Source organism: Staurois parvus, unplaced genomic scaffold, assembly GCF_062004578.1.
Source record: "Staurois parvus isolate SC_StPar_1 unplaced genomic scaffold, SC_StPar_1.0 ptg000122l, whole genome shotgun sequence".
Classification (NCBI taxonomy): domain Eukaryota; kingdom Metazoa; phylum Chordata; class Amphibia; order Anura; family Ranidae; genus Staurois; species Staurois parvus.
This window is the reverse complement of record NW_028317918.1, coordinates 7329715-7350263: the sequence shown is the minus strand read 5'-3', so window position 1 is coordinate 7350263 and position 20549 is coordinate 7329715. Positions and strand designations below refer to the sequence as shown.

Below are 20549 nucleotides of genomic sequence, written 5' to 3'. Positions count from 1 at the left end.
TTTCATATTTTTAATTGACTTCCTCTGTCCCTCAATGGAAGAGAAAGAAAAAGGTTGCCCCAGGGCAGGAAGTGACGGAAAATTTCTCGAACAGCTACAATGACATAAGTAAAAAAGTTTTAAATAATTAAGGAAACTTTTAAACTTTGCTACAGATTTTATTTTCCTCACTCACTTCCTCTCTGGCAGAATGTTGAGGGGAAATATCTCTAATGGAGCTTCTGGTAGCAGTAAAACCAGAGAGGGGTTCTAACCTTTTCCACTTCCTTTCAAAATAAAAGAAAAAATTGGGTACAGATACACTTTAAATATATCTAACTTAACACTACTATGATACAATGCACAGGTTTTATAAGAATCATACCAGCACTGCTTTTATCATGATCCATGAGTTTTGTGTATAGATTAAAGATCTGTTCCTGGACTTTACAGACAGAACGCTTCATTTTTTCTCTTCTGGTTACCATGTAAGTAAGATTGCGGACCTGAAACAGAAAGACAAAAGAAAAACTCAGACTGGATATGGGATTTGTTTAGCACACAGGAAGTGTTGTGACTTTACATCAGAATCCTCCCTTGACTCTTTAGGATTAGCACACCAGAACAGATGTACAGATGACAATGTAAAGCCATGGGATTCGTGTAACAAGATCCAGGAGGATAAAAACAGTAAGAAATGGATGCCTAGCCATCTCCATGCAGCACTGATATAGTGCAATTCCTGCCTTTATAATACAACTATACATATTTCATGGAAATAATGCTTCCAGTAAAGGGAAAGGCTAATATAACAATATAACTCAAGTTTAAAATGCTGCTTCCCCCTTGCTCATACCCATGCTGCATATGGTTTGTAAAATAGCTCACTGTAAAATCCTTTTTTTTCTAAATCTCCTTTGGTGTGGTTATGTGATCGCTAAGCTCTAGCTCCAGCAACGAGTGGCTGCTGCAACTGATGGGAGGGGGTGCCGACAACAGTAAGCTGGGGGGGTTGTTAGTGAGCTGCTCAGCAAAAAGACTGAATTCAAACCTCTGACACAGGGGAGCTGGAATTTAGTGATCAAGTGACGATACTGAAAAATAGGAGGGGAAAAAAAAATAAAAGTATTTACACTCAAATATTTAACAGAGTATGCAGTATGCGTTTGGGTGTGAATGGAAAGGAAGGTGGGTGGAACCGATTTTTTTTTAAAACCCGAGTTATATTAGTTTTTAGTTCCACTATATTTACATATTCTGAACGAGCAGTAAAAACACTTTATAACAAACCCTCATTCACCTCTGTAGCTATAAAGAAAGAAGCACAGAAATTTAAAGTGGTTGTAAACCTTTAACTATATCCAGTGAAGTGACTGGTCTCTGGTGATGCACAGAAATGAAACAAATCCTCCTACATAAAATGTTACTAAACACACAACAGTAAAATCAGTCTGCATATGCAGTAAAGCATGCTTGTTATACTTACTGTCTAACCTAAGGGGTTAATCCTCTGCATTGTGTAAAAAGTCCATCTGATCCTGTCTTCTATGTTCCTCCCCTTTTTCAAGCGACCACCTCCTATCTCTACATTGAGCCATAGGCATGCACATGCTCAGTTTGTTGTGTATTGCTAGAGAGTTTTTTTTTTTCTTGGGAGAGTGCATGTGATCAGCACAGGGCAAATCAGCACTGTCCAGACAGAGGTCAGGGGATTTGCATCCTCCTAGAGCAGAAGGAAAACTCCTCCAACAAGCTTTAACTAGTGGTAGGCTGGACACTGATAGAAGTCACAAGACTGCTCTAACTTCTGATGAGAAAAGGTATTAAGCAGTTTATATTTACTAAAATAATTGCACTTCCATGTTCTGTGTACTGTGGGAGACCAGATATAGTGGATGCAGGGTTCTGGGTTTAGTAACACTTAACTTTTAAGTTTATTTAATTTCAATGAAAATGTATCTGAAGTCAGTTGTTGTAGATCCGTTATCTTAGGATAAACTCATGATCAGGAGACTTGAGAGTGTTGCAACAAAGTAATCGCTTGTACAGGTGAAACTGGAAAAATTAGAATATCGTGCAAAAGTTCATTTCTTTCAGTAATGCAACTTAAAAGGTGAAACTAATATACGAGATAGACTCATTACATGCAAAGCAAGATAGTTCAAGCCGTGATTTGTCTTAATTGTGATGATTATGGTTTACAGCTCATGAAAACCCCAAATCCACAATCTCAGAAAATTAGAATATTGTGAAAAGGTGCAATATTCTAGACTCAAAGTGTCCCACTCTAATCAGCTAATTAAGCCATGACACCTGCAAAGGGTTCCTGAGCCTTTAAATGGTCTGTCAGTCTGGTTCAGTAGGAATCACAATCAGGGGAAAGACTGCTGACCTGACAGTTGTGCAGAAAACCATCATTGACACCCACCATAAAGGAGGGAAAGCCTGAAAAGGTAACTGCAAAAGAAGTTGGATGTTCCCAAAGTGCTGTATCAAAGCACATTATTAGAAAGTTATGCGGAAGGGAAAAGTGTGGAAGAAAAAAGGTGCACAAGCAGTTGGGATGACCGCAGCCTGGAGAGGATTGTCTGCAGCAGGGCTGGTCTCTCTCTCTCTGCTCTCACAGCCAATGGCTACCACTGCTGTTAGTCAAGTCCTCCAGTGAGAAGCAGGGGAGGTGGCTGAGCAATGCTTTGAGTGTTTATGGATGCACAAAGCCTGGCTCAAGGGGAGGAGCGCCCGCACATGTTTTCCCATAGCACATGGCTTGCTATGAGGGGACACTTAGAAGAGAAGTCATAGATAGTTCAGGCAGGGGACCAAAGAAGAGGAGGTAAGGGGCCGAGTTGTACAATATCCTTGCACAGAGGAAATAAGTATAAACCACTTTTTTTTTTAGGTTAAAAAAAAAAAAAAAAAAAAAGCCTTTAGTAGCACTTTAAGGATTACTAGTTTCTATAGGCACCTCATGTTAACACTGAAGCCCGAACAGTTTATTTCAAGTAAAAACCTCTTTTCCAGGTAATTTTATTTCCATATCTTACCTACAGAACTGTGTGTGTTCTTCATGTTTAACAAGATTACTTGACCCAACTTCAACACTAGGGACATATTCCTCCGGGCTTATTTTGACCTATTCAAGACTTTTTGCACCTTATAGTGGGCAGGTCAATCTATAGCCAAAATTAAAGACACTATTCATCACATAAAACCTAAGACAAGTGTGAACCCTGGTAATATACAGTCATGGCCTAAATTGTTGGCACCCTTGATATTTTTCCTGAAAATCAAGTATTTCACACAAAAAAGGTATTGCATTAACACATGTTTTGCTATACACATGTTTATTCCCTTTGTATGTATTGGAACAAATATAAAACAGAGGCAGAAAAGCAAATATGACATAATGTCACACAAAACCCCAAAAATGGGCTGGACAAAAGTATTGGCACCCTTAACTTAATATTTGGTTGCACACCCTTTGGAAAACATAACTGAAATCAGTCGCTTCCTATAACCATCAATAAGCTTCTGACACCTCTCACCCGGAATTTTGGACCACTCTTCCTTTGCAAACAGCTCCAGGTCTCTCTTATTGGAAGGACACCTTTTCCCAACAGCAATTTTAAGATCTCTCCACAGGTGTTCAATGGGATTTAGATCTGGGCTCATTGCTGGCCACTTCAGAACTCTCCAGCGCTTCTTTGCCATCCATTTCTGAGTGCTTTTTGACGTATGTTTGGGGTCATTGTCCTGCTGGAAGACCCAGGATCTTGGACGCAAACCCAGCTTTCTGACACTGGGCCCTACAGTGCGACCCAAAATCCTTTGGTAATCCTCAGATTTCATGATGCCTTGCACACAGTCAAGGCACCCAGTGCCAGAGGCAGCAAAACAACCCCAAAACATCATTGAACCTCCACCATATTTTACCGTAGGTACTGTGTTTTGTTCTTTGTAGGCCTCATTCCGTTTTCGGTAAACAGTAGAATGATGTGCTTTACCGAAAAGCTCTATCTTGGTCTCATCTGTCCACAAGACGTTTTCCCAGAAGGCTTTTGGCTTACTCAAGTACATTTTGGCAAACTGTAGTCTTGCTTTTTTATGTCTCTGTGTCAGCAGTGGGGTCCTCCTGGGTCTCCTGCCATAGCGTTTCATTTCATTTAAATGTCGACGGATAGTTCGCGCTGACACTGATGCTCCCTGAGCCTGCAGGACAGCTTGAATGTCTTTGGAACATGTTTGGGGCTGCTTATCCACCATCCGGACTATTCTGCGTTGCAATCTTTCATCAATTTTCCTCATCCGTCCACGACCAGGGAGATTAGCTACAGTGCCATGGGTTGCAAACTTCTTGATAATGTTGCGCACTGTGGACAAAGGCAAATCTAGTTCTCTGGAGATGGACTTGTAACCTTGAGATTGTTGATATTTTGCCACAATTTTGGTTCTCAGGTCCTCAGACAGTTCTCGTCTCCTCTTTCTGTTGTCCATGCTTAGTGTGGCACAGACAGACACACAATGCAAAGGTTAAGTGAACGTCTCTCCTTTTTATCTGCTTTCAGGTGTGATTTCTATATTGCCCACACCTGTTACTTGCCCCAGGTGAGTTTACAGGAGCATCACATGCTTGTAACATTCTTATTTATCCGCAGTTGTGAAAGGGTGCCAATACTTTTGTCCAGCCCATTTTTGGAGGTTTGTGTGACATTATGTCGAATTTGCTTTCTTTCCTCCCTTTTTTTGTTTTGTCCCAATACACACAAAGGGAATAAACATGTGTATAGCAAAACATGTGTTAATGCAATACGTTTCGTGAGAAATACATGATTTCCTGGAGAAATATCAAGGGTGCCAACAATTTCGGCCATGACTGTAATTTATTTATATCAGTGTGTCAAAGCATTTCTGATGGAAAATTCTACTACAGTATACTGTAAATTCAATACTGCTTGAATAGAATATATGACCGATGTACTCTTGCATATCATTTGAACTACAGAAAACTCTCTTTAAATTGGCTTCTCTCAGGTGATGTGGCAGATATAGTGTTTAAAGTGGTTCTAAAGCATGAAGGTGTTTTCCCTTAATGCATTCTCTGCAAAAACCTTTAGAATGCAGCTCCCCCCAAGCCCAATTTCGATCCAGTAATGTCCTCGAGAGCAGAGGCTCTCTCCTTCCTCATAGGCTCAGACACAGTAGTGGGAGCCATTGGCTCCTGCCGCTGTCAATTACAGTTGGTGAGGAGGGAGCCAACAGCAGGGCCAAGCCATTCTCTGTGTGGTGTTTTATAGACACACAGAGCCAGCACAGGAGTGAGACTGCACGAGTGCCCCCATAGCAAGCAGCTTGCTGGGGGCACTCAGCGGAAAGGAGGGGGTAATTTGAATAAGGCTCAGTTCACACTAGCTTTGTCAGCAGGCATCAAACAGGTGTTTGGGAAGCGTTTTTAAACTGCAGCTTATTAAAATAAAGTAATAATCGCTTCATGTTCCTTACATGTTCATGTATTTATCAGGCATACAAAACACACTACGGTGTTTCTGATTGTGAATTTTATCTTATGTTTGTGGACAACTCTGAGCTGCAGGAAAAAAAAAAAAAAAAAAAAGCTGACAGGATTTGTTTTTTTTGTTTTTTTCGGACCCTACTGGCATCTTCTGTCAAACTCTTCTCCCTGCTTGTGAGCATTTGTGTACATTGAAATGTACATGCACAACTCAGCGTTCATTTACAAAACAGTTCTGTGCTAAAAGCATGTGACATCCGTGTGCATGCGTGAGTGAATTCATTGTGGCCTGGCCAACCAAACAGAAGGGTTGGAACCGAGAAGGAAGCCTAGGAGAAGATGTCAGCACCCAAGACTGAGGGAAGAACTGACAGTGCAGCACTGGACAGGATCAGTAGCCCAGTACTGCAAGTCTGCCATACTAATATGTTGCACACAAGAGCATCATGGCTAAAGGATCATTAGGGCCCAAATCAAAAACCATTTTCGGAGGTTCAATTCTACCTTAAAGTAGAACTATGACCACACTTCGTCATGCCCACTGCTTTCTGGATTGACAGCATTGATTGGCTTCTGTTGCTCAAACCCTCCCACTGTGAGCTTCTGTGCCTGGGAGGGAAAGCTAAGGAGCCACAAAAGAAGGATGATCTGGCTCAGTGAGGTAAGGTAAAAGGAAGTTTTGTGCTTTACATAGTAACAGCATTTGGTACTATGGTAGACTTCTGTTGTATGTATGTATGTATATTTTCTAATTAACGTAAAGCTTTCAGCATAAAAATCTAAGTAATCAAATAATGGAGATGAATTAGGAAATTAAGTATTTGAACACCTAAGAAACAGCAAGAATTCTGGCTCTCAAAGACCTGTTACTGTGCCTTTAAAAAGTCCACCACTCATTAATCTAACTTAGTAGCACCTGTCTGAGCTCTGTAACCCTTTGAGGACCGTGAGGTTTTGGAATGCCAAAAGAATCAATTTTTTTTTTTAAAGTTCATACACTTCAGTTGCTGTAACTAAACCATTTCATGAAATAATTGGCAAAAAGCTAGATCCATTTGTTGTTTGTTGATAAGAACTAATATTTTGACTCAAGGCAAAAAAAAAAAAAAAAAAAAAAAAAAAAAGAAGAGTTTTAAGTTCTCAATCAGATGACACACGCAATTACAAACATGGGACAAATACGTCCCTTGGTCCTCAAAGGGTTAAAGACACCTGTCCACCCCACAGTCTGTCAGACGCCAACTACTACCATGGGCAAGACCAAAGAGCTGTCAAAAGATGCCAGAGACAAAATTGTGGACCTCCAAAAGGCTGGAAAGGGCTACGGGGCAACTGCCAAGCAGCGTGGTAAAAATAGATCAACTGTTGGAGCAATTGTTAGAAAATGGAAGAAGCTAAAGACAACTGTCAGTCTTCCTCAGACTGGGGCTCCATGCAAGATCTCACCTCGTGGGGTATCACTGATAAGAAAGGTGAGGAATCAGTCCAAATCTACAAGGGAGGAGCTGGTCAATCACATGAAGAGAGCTGGGACCACAGTTTCAAAGGTCACTGTCGGTAGAACACTATGCCGTCATGGTTTCAAACGATTCCCCTGCTCAAGTCATCACATGTCCAGGCCTGTCTGAAGTTTGCCAATGACCATCTGGATGATCCAGAGGAGGCATGGGAGAAAGTCATGAAGTCAGATGAGACCAAAGTAGAACTTTTTGGTCTAAACTTTACTCGTCGTGTTTGGAAGAAAAAGAAGGATGAGATGCATCCCAAGAACACCATCCCTACTGTGAAGCATGGGGGTGGTAACATCATGCTTTGGGGGTGCTTTTCTGTGAAGGGGACAGGACGACTGCACTGTATTAAGGAGAGGATGAATGGGGCCATTTATTGTGAGATTTTGAGCAACAACCTCCTTCCCTCAGTCAGAGCATTGAAGATGGGTCATGGCTGGATCTTCCAACATGGCAATGACCCGAAGCACACAGCCAGGATAACCAAGGAGTAGCTCCGTAAGAAGCATATCAAGGTTCTGGAGTGGCCTAGCCAGTCTCCAGACCTAATTCCAATAGAACATCTTTGGAGGGAGCTGAAACTCTGTGTTGCTCAGTGACAGCCCCGAAACCTGACAGATCTAGAGGAGATCTGTATGGAGGAGTGGGCCAAAATCTCTGTTGCAGTGTGTGCAAACCTGGTCAAGAACTACAGGAAACGTTTGACCTCTGTAATTGCAAACAAAGGTTTCTGTACCAAATATTAACACTGATTTTCTCAGGTGTTCAAATACTTATGTTCAGCAGTACAAGACAAATAAATTCTTTAAAAATCATACAATGTGATTTCCTGAATTTTTTTTTTTAATTCTGTCTCTCAGAGTGGGAATGCACCTACAATGTGAATTTCAGACCCCTCCATGATTTCTAAGTGGGAGAACCTGCAAAATCGCAGGGTGTTCAAATACTTCTGTCCCTCACTGTATATGCAATGCCTGTAGGCAATTTGCATACTCGTCAAAGCTTGCCTAAAACCCCCAACGTTCTTCATAGTTCCATCCTGTCCAATTTCAACGGCAGGCCAGCTGTTGTATCACTGAAGTGAGTGCCATTCTTGTTCAGAGCAGTGCATTCTCTCTGATGTCGCTATGGCTGGACTCCGTATATTCAAGTACATATACTTCGCAAACAGAGCTTTAAAACAAGGCGTTACCTCTGCAGCTGCAGACACTGGTCAATCTCAAAGTTCACAGCAGAAGCACCTACATCATCTAAGTCATTAGAGAACAACGTCAAGGCTACTGTTATAAACTTTAGAAGTGCAGGATCATAAAAAAACAAGCATACAAACCTGGCTGTGGAGGAGGGTGCAGTTGGCTCAGAATCTCAGCAATACAATGAGAGGCTGAGCCAGCTGCCGATCAGGCATCTGGGCAGATCCCAACATTATTGCCTGGATCCCTGCAGAGCCTGGACTAGTGATGTCAGTAAAGGATGGGCTTTAGCCCACTGTTGGCTGAATCTGGGTAACAGGATTGCAGATCTCAGTGCACTCCTGTGACCCAAAGGAGAAGTATGGCCAAAAGAGCTTTGGCCATATTTCTCCTTTTTAATCAATATTTTTTTTTAGTTCAAATAAAAATGATTTAATGCTTATCTGCTCTGTGCAAGGGCATTGCATAGAGCAGTCCCTTACCTCTGTTTTGGAAGTCCCTCCACCAATGCTTTCCACTTCTCCTTCCTGCAGGTGTTCCCTCAACAAGCCAGCTGCTAAGGGGTCACCGGCAAGCATTCGTGGACATTCCACGATAACATAATAAACTAGTTAAAGTGGTTATATAAAACTTAACATTTTGTACCGTAATGCATTCTTTGCAGTGAAAATGATCAAGCATCAGTATCTCTCTTCAACCCCCCCTCTTATTTACCTGAACCCTCATTCTATACAGAGTAGTGCCCATCTGCAGCTCTTCTCTCCCCTCACTTCCTGGTCTCACAGGCTTTGCTGAGGCAGAGGAAGCCATTGGCTCCCCATGCATTCAATCAAAGCCTGTGATGAGGGTGTGGGGGATCCCGCTGTCCGTGTCTATAGATGCAGAATGTGAGGCTCAGGAACGAGCCTGCACGAATGCCCCCATAGGAAGTGGCTTCCTATAGGGGCACTTGCCAGAGTGGAGGTGCAAGAAGCTCTGACAGGGGATCCAAGAAGAGGAGGTTCAGGACTGTTCTTGCAATTCCTCTGCACAGAGCAGGTAAGTATAATTCTGTTATTTAAAAAAAAAAAAAAAAAAAAAACACATTTACAATCACTTTAAGCTAATAGTGATTTCTTCATGGGGGGGGGGGGGGGGAATCAGAGAGAAAAGTTCCATCACCCTAGGACAGCAGCAAAAAACAGAGAACACAAGGAGTGGGATAGGGTAAAATGGGTGCTTCCTTAAAAGGTTTCCCGGTGTTATAACCAGGGTCTACGAATACTCAGCCTGTGTCCTGTACTGTATGATTAAGATAAACAAAGTTCAATGCTGGGTCTAAGTAGCACAGTTACACTTTTGCAGAAAAACTTAGGGTATGTTTTGACATTCAGCCACAAATCTCACCCTTTCAAGGTCCTGCCTCAGATGAGTAAAGAGCTGGAGCCGACGAATCAGAAAATCTTGTTCTCGTTTGGCAAGGTTATCTTCCTCATCCTTTTTGGGAGTTATTAGTGGTTTATTGAAGTTGGATTTTCTTTTCAGTTTCCAGTACTGGTAAATATAATCTGTCACATCACAGGGGATTTGCAGGGCCTGACTCACATCTTTTACATTGACAAATGTATAGAAGTCATCCTCAAGCTGCTGAAGCTTCAGCTTGCGCTGGCTCCCATGCTTGGCCTCCTGCTGGGAGGCATTAAGGCCTTGTAAATCTTCTGAACACACAGGGGAGGCCTCAGATGCCCCATTCAGTTCACAGGCACCCTCACCATATTGTCCATCCTCTATCTTCTTGTCTGTACTGTGCTTTGGACAGTAGGACTTGAATTTTACTTCATCTTCATCTGTCAAGATAGTCTTCATTTCCAGGCCCCGATCAAAGGCGCATGTCACATGAAAAGCTGTGCGACAGTTTTTAATAGAGCACTGAAAGAAAACAAATGGGAGCACTATTAATAAATGTGCAGCATAGAGTGAATTTAATGTTGAAAGACTATGGTCTTTACATTTGGATAAACAAAATTTTGAATACTTGTAAGTGTAGCTGTCTAGGCCAAGAAAACAACTACAATTTGTACATGGTGCAAAGCTGACCTGACTTGATTACTGGGTGCCATTGGGCTTTTAGATCTTAAGATTTTGGAAGTACAGAGGAGCCAAGCATCAAAGTGGTAGTAAACACCATTTTTTTTTTTTTAAAGTTTTACCTACAGGTAAGCTTAAAATAAAGCTCACCTGTAAGTAAAATGAATATCTCTTAAGTGTCCACCAATTAGAGATATTCACTCTTTTTAGAGCAGACACGTCACACTGTCTGCGTTTGGGGCCATGCACCTACGCCCGTACAGATGTGAAAAGGGGAGCAACAGCTCTGTCTCTGCAGTCACTGCATCCCCAAAAACATGAATAGGACTGTCCGCACAGAATACCTGTGAATCACTGTGCAGGTAAACACTGCCGTCCATGGGCATACGCTTTAGTATACCCCATGAGAATGAGTAGGAATTTTGTAAGTTATGTTGTGTTTATGTGTGCAAATAAGGATTTTAGTGGGTTTTTTTTTGTGAAAATAGAGCTTCGAGAAACATTTGTGCAACTATTATGAGGCCTAAAAAATCAGCATCACATTTTTATTTTCCTGGTTCTATAGGGGGGTCTTTTACAAACTCAAAAGCTGTAAGTGAAAAATGTAAACCTCCAGATTTTTAGAGAAATGTAGTTATTTAAAGTTTTGTGTAAGTTCAATTGTCACCATTTCACAAAAAGTAGCAATTTAAAATTTACAAATATTTGTTATTTACCAAGTCAAGTTTAGATTTTATATTTAGTAGGAATTTTGCAAAATTTGCGGTGTTTGAATGTGTGAATAATGATTTTTGTGTATTTTTTGTGACAATTTAATCATCCCTTGATTCATGTTTGGACAATCTTTCATTGTAATAGTGACAAAAAAAAAAAATAAAAAAGTGCTTGCTGACAACATTGGGGACAGAATCCAGAAAACTTTTGTGGATGTAACCAAATCACTTTGTTATTAGACTGGATTGCATTGAACTGCAGGCGACCCACTGATGATAGCCTGAGGTTCATGCCCATGAATCGGAATGCTGGCTGCAAGGGCCCAAAAGAAATGGTTAGCTGGCTTATGACGTTACAGAAGATGGCAGTGCAGGATCTTTGTGCAACAGCACCAAGGCAGATCCCTTTGAACACTATTAGATTGCTGTGTGTGAAAGTAGGTTTTTCACTTAGAGGAACTTCACTTGTCCCTTTTTTCTAAGTTCAAGATGGAGACAGTCTCTGTGGGTTTAGGGATTTGAATAAGAACCTGGAACAGGTTTAGATGGGGGGCAATGAGACAGTGACCCCAAGTCAACAATCCCTGAATAGCTAAAAAAGAAGCCCATTCAATGTTGCTGAGACACGAGGAGATGTAAAGGGAAGAATCAAGGTCGAGGATGGAGGTGAAATGCTATTTTGTAACCATTTGATAGCTGCATTAGCTAATATGTATCAATGTTGATGCAAAGGCGAGTTAGAGATTGGGGCAGTTGCAAATTGTTGTATAAATTACATTGTGCTATATGCTGGGTGTCCAGTGTGCCCCTGTGCTTTTAAGGAGGGGTGGGTTACCACCAGCTTAACCAGCCCTCAGTCTCTCCATTATTATACATGCGCTTCTACTATAGGGGCTCTCAAAATTATAGAGTTAGGACTGCAGAAAATAATAGGATGCCATGAAGAGGCTCTGCAGCTTATGTATGTATTTGCAAACATGTGCAAACTAAACCCCTTTAAATGCAAACTGTTAGACAGGACAATTCGGATTGTTGCAGGCTGGTCAATAAGTTGAAGTGGAAATTTTTTCTTTTTTGTTGTTTGACATGCATCTCCCCTTCCATGTGCTCCTTGCTGCAAAAGCCAGTTATAGATTGGGGCAGTTGCCATTTGTTTGTATCAATAAAGTAAGCTTCCCATACTCTTGGATAGCCATTGTATTAATATTTCCCCCCACCCCAGATGGAAGTGGGCCAGACTTTTAGGTGTTGATGGATCATATCCATAGACAAATCCTTTGGTTTACCCAAGGATATTTTAAACCTCTCAAGCCTGAAGTGATGGAGGGTTTGTGGGTTCAGGAACTGGAACCTGACTTACAAGAATGAGCTTAAATAAGCTCAACCCCATAAGAAAAGAAAATCAACAATGACTGCAGTAATAAGATGAAGCAATAATATCCACATGCACATGCATAGGAGGTAAATGCTGACATTTGAATAAAAGATAGACAGACAGTGCAGCAATGGCCCTATACTGTACTTTCACCAAGTGCAAGCAACTATGCGCTGCTAATCCTTCGAGGAAAGATACCAAGTGTTTTATATGGAGATCAAAATCTGTTCAGCATTTATTTTGTGCTTTGTAATATACAAGCTTAAACAGGGATGTCATTCAAGGGATTTTGTTTTTATCTAAGATAATGGATCCATCTATGACCAGAATTAAGCTGATTGAATGTCGGACGGTTCAGCAGGGACAGGCCGAGATTCAATCCATCTATGGGCAGGCTTGTTGTACTGAAGTTGATCCATCAATCGACTTCAGTACAATAACTAGATGGATTTTTTGCATGCAGTTCTTGCCAGTAGGAAAGGCTCCCTGCCGCCAGAACAAAATAGAGCTGCAGGAGCGATTCCGCCATCAACACTGGTTGTGTTGATTGGGAAAATTGAGCAATTTTCTTTCCTGCATCCTGTGGCTTGCGTTAGTTAATCTCCAAAGTCCCCTCTGTACACCGCACAAACCACACCAAGCAAGCTGAAAGAAAATGGTTTGGATATTTCAAATCTGGAAATCCTGGATTTCTGGGATCATGGAACAGCAGACAGACCAACTTTTAAAGTATTTTTTGGTGATGTCTTTCCTGTTGAAGGAGGTACCTACCTCTCAAGTGCTGTCCTGGAAGAGGATTTAGGAAAAAAAAAAAAAAAAAAAAAAAAGGAGGAGGAGACTCCCTTGTTGCTGAATTGCTAATTACATAAAGGCGTAATGGCAAATGCCACAAACTCAGCCTTGGCACCCAAAAAAAATCCTCAAAACAGCTTAGGTAGCCTGCTTGCCACATACAATAGTGAGTCTTCAGAGAGAGGGACAAAAAAAAAAAAAAAAAAAAAAAAAAAAAAAAAACAGCCAAAGCTCTAGTTCTATTAACTCCACAAGGAATCCCCAGATACAGTACCTTGAAAATGTATTCATATCCCTTGAAATTTTCCACATTTTGTCATGTAACATCCAAAAACGTAAATGTATTTTATTGGGATTTTATGTGATAGACTAACACAAAGTGGCACATAACTGTGCAGTGGAATGAAAATGATAAATGGTTTTACAAATTTTATACAAATAAATATCTGAAAAGTGTGGTGTGCATTTGTATTCAGCCCCAGAGTCAATACTTTGTAGAACCACCTTTCACTGCTGGTCTCTACCAGCTTTGCACATCTAGAAAGTGACATTTTTGGCCATTCTTCTTTGCAAAATAACTCAAGCTCTGCCAAATTGGATGGAGAGCATCTACAGTGAAGGAAATAAGTATTTGATCCCCTGCTGATTTTGAATGTTTGCCCACTCACAAAGAAATGATCAGTCTAAAAATCGAATGGTAGGTGTATTGTAACACAGAGACAGAATAGCAACAAATAATTCAAACGAAATGCATGTCTAACAAATTATGCACTGATTTGCATGTTCATGAGGGAAATAAGTATTTGATCACCTTCACAAAACATGACTTAGTACTTGGCGGCAAATCCCTTGCTGGCAATCACAGAGGGCAGACGTTTCCTTTGGCCACAAGGTTTGCATACATCTCAGGAGGGATTTTGGCCCACTCCTCTTGGCAGATCCTCTCCAAGTCATTAAGGTTTGGTGGCAGACGTTTGGTAACTCGAACTTTCAGCTCCTTCCACAGATGGCTAGGCCACTCCAGGACCTTAATGTGCTTCTTCTTGGGCCACTCCTTTGTTGCCTTGGCCATGTGTTTTGGGTCATTGTCATGCTGGAACACCCATCCACGACCCACTTTCAATGCTCTGGCTGAGGGAAGAAGGTTCTCACCAAAGATTTGATGGTGCATTGCCCCGTCCATCGTCCCTTTGATGCGGTGCAGTTGTCCTGTCCCCTTAGCAGAAAAACACCCCCAAAGCAGACTGTTTCCACCACCATGTTTGACAGTGGGGATGGTGTTCTTGGGGTCATAGGCAGCATTCCTCCTCCTCCAAACACGGCGAGTTGACTTGATGCCAAAGAGCTCGATTTCGGTCTCATCTGACCACAACACTTTCAACCAGTCCTCCTCTGCATCATTCAGATGTTAAGTAGCAAACTTCAGACGGGCCTGGACATGTGCTTTCTTGAGCAGAGGGACCTTGCGGGCACTGCAGGATTTCAATCCTTGTCAGCGTAGTGTGTTGCCAGTTGTTTTCTTGGTGACTGTGGTCCCAGCTGCCTGGAGATCATTGACAAGATCCTCACATGTAGCACTGGGAGGATTCCTCACTGTTCTTATGATTGTTGACACTCCATGAGGTGAGATCTTGCATGGTGCGCCAGACCTAGGGAGACTGACAGTTGTTTTGTGTTTCTTCCATTTGCGAATGATTGCACCAACTGTTGTCACCTTCTCACCAAGCTGCTTGGACGTAGTTTGGTAGCCCAGTCCAGCCTTGTGTAGGTCTACAATCTTGTCCCTGACATCCTTGGACAGATCTTTGATCTTTGCCATGGTGGAGAGTTTGGAATCTGATTGTTTGATTGCTCCTGTGGACAGGTGTCTTTTATACAGGTAACAAAATATTAGCAACACTCCCTTTAAGAGACAGCTTCTAATCTCAGCTTGTTACCTGTATGAAATACACCTGGTAGCCAGAAATGCTGCATGTTAGGGGATCAAATACTTATTTCCCTCATGAACATGCAAGTCAGTGCATAATTTGTTGTTAGGCATGCATTTCTTTTGAATTTTTTGTTGCTATTCTGTCTCTCAGTGTTACAATACACATATCATTCAATTTTTAGACTGATCATTTCTTTGTGGGTGGCCAAATATTCAAAATCAGCAGGGGATCAAATACTTATTTCCTTCACTGTATGAACAGCAATTGACAAAGATTCTCAATTAGATTTAGTTCTGGACTTTGACTGGGCCATTCTAACACATGAATATGCTTTGATCTGCACCATTCCATTGTAGTTCTGGCTGTATATTTAGGGTCGTTGTCCTGCTGGAAGATGAACCTCCGCCCCAGTCTCAAGTCTTTTGCAGACTAGCAGGTTTTCTTCTAAGATTGTCCTGTATTTGGCTCCATCCATCTTCCCATCAACTCTGACCAGCTTCCCTGTCCCTGCTGAAGAAAAGCATCCTTACAACATAATCCTGCCATCGCCATGTTTCACGTTGGAGATGGAGTGTTCAGGTTGATGTGCAGTGTTAGTTTAATTTTGTTCTCATCTGACCAGAGCACCTTCTTCCAAGTTTGCTGTGTCCCCCACATGGCTTCTCGCAAATGGAACTTCTTTTGGCTTTCTTGCCAATTTTCCATAAAGGCCAGATTTGTGGAGTGCATGACTAATAGTTGTCCTGTGGACGGATTCTCCCACCTGAGCTGTGGATCTCTGCAGTTCCTCCAGAGTTACCATGGGCATTTTGCCTGCTTCTCTGATTAATTCTCCCCTTGCCCGCCTGTCAGTTTAGGTGGATGGCCATGTCTTGGTAAGTTTGCAGTTGTGCCATACTCTATCCATTTTCGGATTATGGATTGAACAGTGCTGAAATGTTCAAAGTTTGGGATATTTTTTTATAACCTAACTTTGCTTTAAACTTCTCCACACCTTTATCCCTGACCTGTCTGGTGTTTTCCTTGGCCTTCATGATGCTGTTTGTTTACTAATGTTCTCTAACAAACCTCTGAGGAATTCACAGAACAGCTGTGTATATACTGAGATTAAATTACACACAGGTGGACTGTATTTACTAAGTGACTTCTGAAGGCAATTGGTTCCACTAGATTTTAGTTAGGGGTATCAGTGAAAAGTGTGGCATGCATTTGTATTCAGCCCCCTTTACTGATATTTATTCATAAAAAAATTTGGAAATCATTTATCATTTTCTTTCCACTTCACAATTATGTGACACTTTGTGTTGGTTTATTACATAAAATCCCAATAAAATACATTTACGTTTTTGTTGTAACATGACAAAATATGGAAAATTTCAAGGGGTATGAATACTTTTTCAAGGCACTGTATACTGGTCTGACCTGAATAGCAGACTCATGCGCTAAATAAAACACAGATGGGTTGTCAATTTTTTTTTTGTCTCATTTGATAAACTATTTATGGATCAGGCAGGAAAAACGCACAATTGTTACAACTCAAACTTTCAGTGTCAGAAGGAATGTGAGTTCCTGCTGTCAAAAAAAGCAATCAGGTTCAGTGGTGTCTACAGTGAAAACTCTGAGAATGATGGGCAGCATTAGGGCCTGGTTGCTATGAGCAGCAATAAATGTTTTTCCTTATGACACAAATGCAAAAGACCTATTGCAAGGTAGAATTTATAGTGTATAACACATTTAATTTTAATCAGACTACACAGGAATTTACTTTGAAGGATTTTTTTAAAGTAGTACATTGGTGCTACATAACAGCTTCCTAACCTTGAAGACTAACACATAATGACAAGAGAATATTTTTTGGTTCTCTTGAAAAGCCGCCAAATCTGTCTCCTTTGGGCTTTCCTGCTCAGGTTGATTCAGCACGCAGATGTAACAGAAAACACACAAGACAGTTATTAACTGGCTTTACATCATCCCAAGCTCTGCTACTCTGTAGCCAGAAATCAATACAGGGAAAGAAAAAAAAGTAAACATAAAGGAGTGAAGGAAACAGGAAAATACAACACTATAAAGTACAAAAGATGTTATTGGAAAAGGAACAGAAGACTGCAGGGTGTACAGAGCTAATCAATACTACATAGCACAGGCGAGTGCAATCACCTGGGCCATGTCTAACAATTAAACCCTGCAAAGGTTTCATTCATTATCCCCTGGCATTTAAATGACTGCTGTTGCTGCAATTCACCGCCAGCTTTTATTGGAATTTTAGCTGTTAATTTACCAAAGTGAATTAAGAGACAGACCGCACACTGCGCTCTGTACTCTGAAGCTACAAGCCATGTATCTGCTGGTGGTGTCCTAAAGAGCATACACATTTAAACATCTACATCTATCTGCTACTACTGTCCTACTACAAGCAGCCACCAGGGATTCACTTAAACACAGCACCAAAATAACTACATATATATTTCTATTCCTACAGGGTGTCACAGATGGATCATAAACATTATATCTGATATAAGTTATTTTTAATATTAGCTGGACATATCTTATAAAAAAACAAATGCAATGCTTAGTTTGTTGTGGAAAAATTAAAAGGATAAGTAAATGCACATTTTTTTTTCAGGAAAAGTTTAGTTCAGTTTGGTAGTTTTAAAGTTTAGTTTGGTAGTTTATTGAGAACCACAAGCAGTAGTTCATTCATTCACAGAACTGCTGTCACTGGGAAGGGGGGGTATTTAGAATTAGACTTTCAGACTTACCACTTCAGATGCTCAGTCTTCTGGGTTGAAGGACAGCCAATGTAATCCAACCCGCATCCTGTGATCCCAGGCCGTCATGGACACACCCATGAACTTTTATTTAGTTTGGGAAAGTGGAGAAGAGTTAGAACCTGTCCAGTTTTTATTGCTGTGTCCCTACTGGGGAGATTTTGCTTTGCTAGCTCTGGTAACGACTGTCATTGGGATAAAAGGTCTTAGCAATCATCACTACAGTTATGATGAGAAATCTTTTACTAGGCACACCTGTTCTAGTAACAAAAGGAGGTGCTCCTCTCACTTTGAAGAGATTTCTTCTCACTCCTGTCATGTCTCCAGGACAAGAAGTAAAGAGCAATCTCCCCAATGAGACACCAGGAAAAAACTGACAGGGTTTAATCTTAAAGCCAAAATAAGTTTTGGCTTTAAGATTAAAAGGTTGAATTAAAAAAAAAACGAAAAAACTTGTAGTGTGCACTGGTCTTTAGCTCGCTGAAGACCCTATCCCACAGTAATCATCCGGGATCGCTCCTTTCCCAGACAGTGTCTTCAGTCGGCACATCTGGAGCACACTGCCCGGAGCAAGTGGGTAACTGGCTTGCCCTCCATCCTGAAGCCTTTCCTGTATTTCACAGAGTTCCCCCTGACTGAGAAGCCGCTGACCATCCACCATCCCTGGAGGAGTGCAGTGCTGACAAGGGTGTCTGCCTCTGCAACCACCACTGGACTCCCGTGCTGCCGGTACAGCCCAGAACCATTGTGTGCATTATAGCAGTCTTCTTGGTTTGCTTCCCCCCTGGATAGAACTTTTTGCAAGCTCCCAGTAGGACTCTGGACATGTGCTGTCCAGATCGAACCATGCGTTGGCCTATTAGCCCAGCAACCTCTTCACAGCCTGCTGTGTCCCTTGCCTGAGAGACCATTGCCGGCATGACACTCCTGCAGGGAAGCAGAACTGACAGAGATGTCCCCTCTGTAGCCATTACTGAACTCCTGCACTAGCAGCACAGTCTGCAGACATTACAGCTAAGCTAGTGGTGCCTCCAGTACAGCTGTCATGGGTTGGACCACAGCCCTCGACCGTGAATACTAAAATCCTTGCTAAACAGAGACATACTTCCTCCTCCACTCCACTCATTTAACAACTCCCCCAATAGATCCGAACCCTTATTGTCCGTACTGGTACAGTGAAAAGGGTTTTAAGCCGAATTGCCATCTTCTCTGCAATGTTTAGGTGTCCAAGTTTTAAAGGGATCACCTTAAAGAAATACTAACACTTTTCTTACATACCGACTAGAATACACATCAGTCTTCAAACATCCCTAGGAGTCCGTGACCAATATACAAGCCACTCACTCTTGACATTCACAAACTCTGAAATAACAACACTTGTTTTTGATACTCATAAAGGACAAACCCTATCAATGCTCTGTTTTCACCAAAAATGAATAAGTATCTTGGTAAAAAGACTTTGTCTACTGCTAAAAAGCTGTTACTAAAACAGAAAAGACACCAAAGTCGGGAAGATACCACAGAACTACCTCTCTCTCTGTGTTCGATACCTGCTCCACTCGATATATAGAAACGGCTCATCGAATGGGTCCGGAAAGGCAGGGACCTAACAAGAGGACCTTGATTTGTAAGAGCCACTATTTTTACTTTGCAGACAGAGAAGCCATCGATGGAAACTATATTCCAAAAAAGTAATCTTTTATGGGGATAGGTAGCAATATTGCCACAAATACCCAGGAACAAGTGAATGGGATCTACACTGAGCATCAAGCCAGTAACTACTTTGGGATCTCCTACCACATCACTCCAAAATTGTTGTACAGAGGGACTGGCCCAAACCATAAGAAAAAATGTGCCAACCTCCATGTGGCATTTAGGACAGTATTCCTAAACCAAGGGGTAAATAACAGAGAGCTTCTGTGGTATATAGTAGACTTGAAAGAATTTTACTGGATGTACCTGTCTCCGGCTAGATCATAAGGGACAGATATTGCTGTACTCTCTCCTCCCAATCAGTGTAAGTGAGAATCAATAGATCATGCTGCCAAGTACAGCACAGTTGGGATACCTTCAGGCCCTTTCACACTGATGTGCTTTAGTGCAACTTAAGGGCCTTTTCACAATGATGTGCTTTTGATGCCTTACCTTTGACTTAGAATGGAAGGTGCCTTTGAAAAACTACACCAAAGATACAGCATATAAGACTTTTTAAAGCACAGCGAACCTGCAGTGTGAATAGTTACAAATAATTTAATGGGGAAAAGTTTTCATGCACTTTTGTTATAGAGATGAAAGAATTCAGTCTACATTATTAGAAATTAAAAATTGTTCCATTAAAAAGGGAAGCAAGGGAGCTTGTGCCGCATGTCTTAATTGAAGAAATTTGAAAAACATCCAGTTAGGAAGACAGAATACCACCCCCAGTCTATCAAAGGAAAGGAGACACCCCTAAGGGCACAATATGTTAAGAGTGTTTTCTTTCCATAGTTCGACCAAACACTAGGATCAGATATGGATTGAAGGGTAAAAAAAAAAAAAAAATCCTCTTAGCACATCAAGTGTCGGCACAGGCAATGCTAAAGTTGGAGACTTTAACACAACTTTAAACCCATTTTTTTATTGTTCTAATATGATCAGCACCACACAACCACTAATAGGGGACTATAGTGCCTCCTAACTACCACTTCACTAATGATGTTTGGAGATTACTCCAT

At 41.4% G+C, this 20549-nt stretch overlaps 1 protein-coding gene across 1 annotated transcript in view; it reads right to left on the bottom strand.

Annotated features, from left to right (window-relative positions):
* JADE1 (jade family PHD finger 1) overlaps positions 1 to 20549 on the bottom strand; it is a 182691-nt gene that overhangs the window by 5061 nt on the left and 157081 nt on the right. Inside the window, exons 9-10 of the mRNA XM_089672199.1 lie at positions 9576 to 10097; positions 365 to 485 (exon numbers count right to left, since the gene is read on the bottom strand). Coding sequence (XP_089528325.1) covers positions 365 to 485; positions 9576 to 10097 — 643 coding nt within the window. The remainder of the gene's footprint in view (positions 1 to 364; positions 486 to 9575; positions 10098 to 20549) is intronic.